General features: G+C 55.4%; 1 protein-coding gene across 1 annotated transcript; it reads right to left on the bottom strand.

Annotated features, from left to right (window-relative positions):
* Position 1: 1 nt before the first annotated feature.
* On the bottom strand, positions 2 to 5,018 carry RAB3A (RAB3A, member RAS oncogene family; the record flags this gene model as incomplete). The annotated part of the gene is made up of 5 exons (XM_006778407.2): positions 4,559 to 5,018; positions 3,241 to 3,468; positions 2,148 to 2,266; positions 1,184 to 1,308; positions 2 to 177 (listed from the first exon to the last, which is right to left on the bottom strand). Coding segments are annotated over exons 2-5 (648 nt in total), but the record flags the coding sequence as incomplete, so codon positions are not given.
* Between the last annotated feature and the right edge of the window lie 2,322 nt (positions 5,019 to 7,340).

The raw sequence follows: 7,340 nt of genomic DNA, 5'->3' as shown, positions 1-7,340 counted from the left end.
CCTGGTGTGGGGGCGCCTGCTGGTCCGTGAGCTGTGGGCCCTGCTTGGCGCCTGTGACAGCAGGGTCAGCCGTGTCCAGCGACTCGGACATCTTCTCACAGATGACGTCCACCAGGCGCTCAAAGGTCTGCTTGACATTAATGTTGTCCTTGGCACTTGCCTCAAAGAACTCAAACCCTGTGGTCAGGGAAGAAAGGGGTGAAGACCTTGCCCGCCCCCCCCCCCACTCCCCAAGACATTCTCTGAGGTCAGAAACCACTGGAGGTTCCTAGTGCCTACTGCTCCATAAAGGCCCTGGCCAGTAACGTGGGGAAGTGACATTCAACTGGGTCAGCGCTGTGTTTTCTGCCCTCCTTTCTTCACCCTAAAACTGCCCCTTTCTTGGCCTGGCTGCTTAGCTCGGCCGGTTAGAGTGTCATCCTGCTATGCCGAAGTTGTGGGCTTGATCCCCAGTCAGGGCACATACAAGAAACAACCAATGAATAAATGGCAACCAAGTGCTGTTTCTCTATCTCTCTAAAATCAATTAAATAAAAAAATTTAAAAAAAACACCCACACACAAAACTCCCCTTCTCATCGTCCTCGAGGCCCTGGTAAGACTCACCACGTGGCCCAGTCCCATACACTGTCCCTGGTGTTATCTGACATTCACATCCAGCCATGCCTGCGCCTGCTCACATTCTGTGGCTCCCTATTGCCCTAGGAAGGGCCCAGCTCTTCAGCTTGTGCTCAGACCCTGCATCATTGGCCACATTCCATCCCAATGACCCTCATTGCAACTGTGTAAAAGTATTTGCCAAAATGCATAGGGTCTTTCCCACTCTGGCCTTTGCCCAAGTTTCCTCTGCCTAAAGGACCACCCTGTCTTAACCGGATTCAATGTCCTTCCTCCACGAAGCCTTTGAGCAATCCCCACTGGACTTCCCCAGCCCTAGTGCTTATATTCCACACAGCTGGAGGCCAGCAACACCCAGCATGAGGCTGGGCAGTGAAGGTGTCAATGAATCTACCAAGACCCTCCGTACATGGTTCCTGGGCACGGCCAGTTTGACGAAAGAGTGGATTGGATTTGCATCCGGACCTCATCCGGCTTTGCTGTGAGGCCTTGGGTGTGGCCCTTCCCCTCAGGGTTTCAGCGTCCCTCTTCTAGCCTCTAGGTGTCCAGCCCCTCCGGGCACTCACCCAGGTGGTCAGCCAGCTGCCGACCGCGTTCGGACGACACCACTCGCTCGTCCTCCATGTCACACTTGTTCCCCACCAGCAGCACCTGGGCATTATCCCACGAGTAGGTCTTGATCTGGGTTGACCTGGAGGAGAAGGCAATGGGCAGGTTAGGGCTTGGAGGATCTGAGCTCCACTCCTTCCCCGCTCTCCAGCCCTCAGCTCTCCATTTCCCTTGAACCTGGGAGGTTCGGTTTCTCCTCCAGCCTTTGTCCTGCCGGAAACGCTCTGCTCTCTGTGGGGGTCTGTTTCAGCAGTTCCCTGCGCTTCAAAATCTCTCTTTCAAGCAGCCTCTTTCACCTTCCCAGATCCCTGCCCCCAGAGAGAACCTCTCTCTCTCCTCAGCAAAATCAGAAATTTTCTTAAAATGTATCATTACTTCTGGGCAGAAATGTAAATGTGTTAGTCCTTCAACCTGTGTTAACTGTCCTGATATTGTCTGTTCTCCCCCCACACCCTCAGATTTTTTTCCATATGTTTCGTTTTATTTTACTTGCTGGTAGTTATGTTCAGACTTTATGTTCAAACAGGAGTAAGATCCTATTTGACTGCTTTCTTTTTAAGATGAGTGGCAGTAGACGGCTGTGTAGCAATTCAGTGATGTAAATTCACTGATGCTGGCACAGAGCTGCCACCGGGTAACCCCCCCCCCCCCCACCCCGTTATTTTGAGCCTCATTACTCCTCAGGAGACAGTTTGAGGAATAATGGGCAGAGGCAGCAGTGGAGGGAGACAGAACAGGGCGGAGGTATCAGAGGGACAGACCTGCTGTTTTAATGATTATAGGTTGACAGCAGGTCTGGGCCCCCAATATTGTTATTTATGTATCATCAGGGGACTAGGGACCCCTCAGCAGCCTACCCCCCAGGTTTTGCAACAAACCCAGCTCAGAAGACAGACAGAAAGGGGGTGAGGGGGTGCTCACCAGTCCTGCACAGCGTTGAAGGACTCCTCGTTGGTGATGTCATACATGAGGATGAAGCCCATGGCACCCCGATAGTAGGCTGTGGTGATGGTTCGGTACCGTTCTTGCCCTGCTGTGTCCTGAGGAAGAAGAGACAGGGTCAGAGTGGACCCACATGCGAGGAAATGAGCTCTGAGACAACCCAGTCCAGCGCTCGCAAGACCCAGAGGCACAGGGGGCCAGGGAGAGCCAGCCAGCCACCGGCACCAAGAATGTGGTGCTCAGTCATCCTATAGAGTCCGGCACCTGCAGAACTGTCCCCTCATTCATCACCGCACGTGTACAGGGCACTGCCCTGCGCCATATACCACACTGGGCACTGGGGGCACAGCTGTAAAAGCAGATAAAAATCACTGCCCCTGTGGTACTAAGCTCAATCGTGGGAAACAGAAAATAAACACATGGAAGGAATTGTATACTATGTCAGAGGGCGGTAAGGATGAGGAGGAAAATACAGTGTGGGCCTGAAGGAAGTGAGAGGGCACAGCCAGGCCAAAGGTGCTGACATGGACTGCTTGGTGAGTTTGAGGAATAGTAAGGCAGAGGCAGCAATGGAGGGAGACAGGGTGGAGGTGTCACAGAGACAGACCAGGCAGGGTCTCCCATGCCAGGGTGGGGTTGGGGGTTTACCCTGTGTGACGTGGGAGCCCACGGAGGCTCCTTCAGATCTCTGTGGGGTTGTGGGAGGCAGCCAGGTGACCCTGGGGAGGTGCCTGTCCCAGGCAATGAGGTTGGGGGGGCCAACATCTGGTGAAACCTCAGACTCACATGGAAGAACTTGCAGACAAGGAAACTGAGGCACCAGCCCAGTGATGCTGCTGCAGATATGAGGTGCAGGAAGAACCCAGCATTGGCTCATCCCTCAGCCCTGGGGAGCACTGACCAAGCTCCAGTGGAAGAGGAGGGGCTCTCTCTTCTGTGCCTTGGGTGCACAGTAGGCACATGGTAAATGCCCAGTTGTGTGAATGAATGAAAGAGATGGGCAAAGCTGGGGCTGTTTTTCTGGGAAGGGAGGGAGAGTGATGGAGTTAGGAGCCCCCCTGGCTGGACCCACCCAGATCTGCAGCTTGATCCTCTTGTCATTGCGGTAGATAGTCTTGACCTTGAAATCTATGCCCACAGTGCTGACAAAGGCGGGTGTGAAGGAGTCGTCTGCATAGCGGAAGAGGAATGATGTCTTGCCCACGCTGCTGTTACCAATGATAAGGATCTTGAACATGTAGTCAAAATTCTGGTCCGAGGACTCCTTCTGTCCATAGCGAGAGTCTGTGGCTGACGCCATCTGGGAATGTGGGGCACAGGCTAGTGTGAGGGGTCCTCTGCCATCCCCAGGCCCAGGATGGAGAAAACTCTAGAGCCACAGAGAGGAACCAGCATTCCACCAGAAGCCCCATGTCTACTAACTGTGGAACCCAGGGCAGAGGGCCTGATGTGACCTTGAAAGGTGGGGGAAGGGGAGTGTATTTCAGGAAGGAGTTCAGAGAAGCCGGGATGAGGACACCCCTGCAGCCCCCTCCAGTAGACCTGTGCCCCAGGTCAGGCTGTAACCCTACACCCTAGGGCTGTGCCGGGAGGGGGTAACTGCGGCCGGCCCCGCCCCCCATCTATCATTTATGTTCCTCAGAACCCAAAACGGGCACACCTGGACAGTCCGCCTGGATGCAAATCTGCAGCCCCAATTCCAGGCTGGGGGAGCTCAAGCTGAGGCAGCTGCATCACTGATAAGGGTGGAGCATGCACACGCTCACGTGCACACAGCAGGGCACATACCGGTAAACGTGCGTGCATATGAGGGTCAAACACACTCGGAACACAGAACAGAGACGCAGACACCTGTCTGCACACCGGCATGCATATACAAAGGTGCAAACCCAGACGTGCACACGGCGCCCTTCACACATGCAGGTGTGTGTACGTAACCCACACAGGCATGCATTCCCCTGTACGAATGCACACAGCCGTGCACGCACACGCACAATCCATGCATTTCTCTCCACAAGCGTGCAGCAAGGACATATTTGGGTCAGGACCACATGGAGTCACATGAGCATATTCAGGTACACGCAAGGGTGCATACAGACCCGCCCACACAGGCGGGCGCGCACACGCGTGTGCACACCCCGCGCACGCGCACGCAGTTTCCCGCAAGGCACTCGCCTCCCCTCCCCCTCCGCCGCAGAGGCGGGGGTAAGAGGGATGAGGGTAGGGCAGGTGAGGGGAGCCAGGGCCCTACTCCTCCCCAGGCCTGCGACTACCTCATCCTCCCTCTATTTAACCCCCACCAACCTCGTCCCCTAACCCTGCCAATCCACCCAAATGAAGTTTATTTAGATGCTTTCAGCGGGAGCGCACCAGGCCTCCCAGGAGCTCACCTTGCCCTGCACCGATGCGGTGACGACCACAACAACGGCGACTTTTTTGGCGGAGACGGTGACGAGCCTCCCGTGCGAGGATGTAGGGCTGCGCGGCAGCAGCTGGAGCCCCTGCAGTCTGCGGTGACGTCCTGCAAAGAGCGGGGCGGGGCCTCACATGCAGACACGGCCGTGACGCCATCCTGGGGCGGAGCCGCGCTAGAAGAGGCGGCCCACTGCTGCCCTCAGAGCCAGAAGGGGCGGGACTCTTGCGCAGATTGACGCACAAATGGGGCGGGGCCCAGTGTGCACATCCAATAGCGGGCGGTAACGTAACAGGAGGGGCGGAATCGCCTTCTGGTTCCGCCCCTTGGCAGTGTCATGGAGGCGGGGCTGCGCAGCAATCTCTAACTGGCCTAAGCATCCGAGCGACGGGCCGAGCAGCCAATCAGTGATTATTATCTTCCTCCTTTGGTCCATTAGTGGCTCCAGAGCAGAGGGTGACAGGAGGCCGAGGCCTGGAGGGGGTCCGGGTGTTTGGGGGGCGTTCCCCTTCCCCACCGCCGCTCACCCCAGGTGAGACACAGGCGGCCCCTACCCAGACCAGGAAGCTGTGTTCTCCCGTCACCCGCCACGCCCTTTCCAATTTTAGAAAAGAGAAACAGAGGTGGAGAGCTGCTCCATACCTCCTATGTATAGGGTTCAAAAAAGTACAAAAGAAGAAAAAGCGGACATAGGAGTTGGGAGACCCCGTCCATTTTCTGAGATGAAAGACCCCAAAGTGGGTCTGGCTGATAGATGCACCACCCGGTTTCTGAGATGAAATAAGAAACAGGGGCCAGTAGAGTCACCCTCCCCACCAATTCCCAGAAAAAGGGAAGGGGCTGATGGACGCTCCAACAACCCCACTCCTGCCGACCCCCATTTTCCAGAGAAAAATTCTAAGAAAAGGCAGAAGTAAGGCGGAGAAACCGCCTGACCCCTAAACCTGCAAAGCCTAGGATAAAAGAGCCGGAAGCGAGGAGGGTACCAGCGGGGTTAGGCTTCTCCCCTCCCTGGTTCCTGAGTTAAAGCCAGGGCCGGAGAGGCCCCCCTCCCTCCTGGGGAAACAAGACTCAGTGAGACTCTGGGGGCTGAGATGCTCCATCGTCCTCCCTCCTCCCCCCAGTATTGAGACGGGGGAGACAGCATTGCGGGGGGCGGGAGAAGGAGACACCGGGCCCTCATTCCAGGTCCCGGCCCCAGCTCCCTCCGCTCCCCAGGAGGATCCGATTCCCCCGAATGGCCCCCAGGAGGCGGGGATGGGGAGAGTCGCGTCCTGTTTATAAAAAGCTCTCCAGCTGCGCAGGCGACGAGAAACCAGAATAACTGCGCCTGGAGGCCGCCCCCTCAATGCACGCCTGCCCCCGGAGCCCTGGACGTGCAGAGGGTCCCTCCTGCTCCGCTTGCATTTGGGAAATCTGTTTTACTTCCGGGTAACACTTTTGTCCATCTCCCCCACTTAGACTATGAGAGTATCACAAACCCACTGCAGGGAATTGTGGAAATTCAGGAAATACATACAGAAATAAAGAATCCCACCCCAGGTTCCCCGCACACAAAGATGGCAGTGGAGTCCCGGCTCTGGTGCGGCTGGTCCCGGCACCCAGGGGAAGCGAGGAGCCTGAGGCCCCTTGGCTCCCTGACCCTCCTGCTTTCCGCTTCGTCTGTGGGTGGCACTTGGAAATACCTGTTTTTTCCTCAGGGAAAACACCACAACAATGTGCAACCGCTTCTGCCCAGACAGATTTGTATTTTAACATAAAAATGACGCAAGGCCTTTCTTACTAAGAATCAGAATGTGGCTCTGGAACTAGAGATGGTTGACCAGGGGGATGGGGAGCTTTGTGTTTGGGGTGGTCTCCTGTCTGGCGGAAGAGACAGAGCTGGATGGGAGAAGCACCCCAAACCCTCCCAGGTCCTGCCCCATTCAGCAAAGTCCAAACTCCTCCCCGAAACCCAGGACCCACAAAGTCCCCACCAGTTACTCCCATCTCCTCTTTCTCCTCCAGTCAGACACTCCTTCACTGGTTCAGGTGTGATCTGGCCTCAGGGCCTTTGCACCTGCTGTTTCCTAGAACACTTGTTCCCTAGCTGTTCCCTCCCTTTGCTCTCCCATCCCCTTCAGAGTCACCAACCCCACCATCTCTTTCCAGAGGTTACAATTTCACCCTGTCCTTCCTATCACACCTTTCTTTTCTGACACATCAGAAATGATGATGTTGATGTGTTTATCCATTAGCCACCTGTGAGCTCTGAGAGTACCTACACCTCTGCCACAGTAGGTGTCCTATGATGGTATGACAGGAATGAATGACTGAATGAATGAGTGGAGGGAGGGGGGGTGACTTTGACCAGGGAGTTTAGGGAAGACCTCTCTGGAGAAGTGACATTTGAGCAGGAACCTAGAGGAGGAGGAGGAATTGGCCACAGGGTGAGTGAGGGAACCGTCCTGAGGCTGGAACTCACTAAACAAGCTTAAGGGACAGCTCCTCTCCAGTTCTGGGTGGGAGGTGGGGCAGGTGACTTTTTCCCCTTAACAGAGGGCAAACCAAGGCCCTGAGAGTCACCTTAGGGCCGTGGTTCTCAACCTTCTGGCCCTTTAAATGCAGTTCCTCATGTTGTGATCCAACCATAAAATTATTTTTGTTGCTACTTCATAACTGTAATGTTGCTACTGTTAGGAATCGTAATGTAAATATCTGATATGCAGGATGGTCTTAGGTGACCCCTGTGAAAGGGTCGTTCGACCGCCAAAGGGGTC

This window comes from Myotis davidii, unplaced genomic scaffold (assembly GCF_000327345.1).
Source record: "Myotis davidii unplaced genomic scaffold, ASM32734v1 scaffold448, whole genome shotgun sequence".
Classification (NCBI taxonomy): domain Eukaryota; kingdom Metazoa; phylum Chordata; class Mammalia; order Chiroptera; family Vespertilionidae; genus Myotis; species Myotis davidii.
This window is presented reverse-complemented; position numbering and strand designations above follow the sequence as displayed.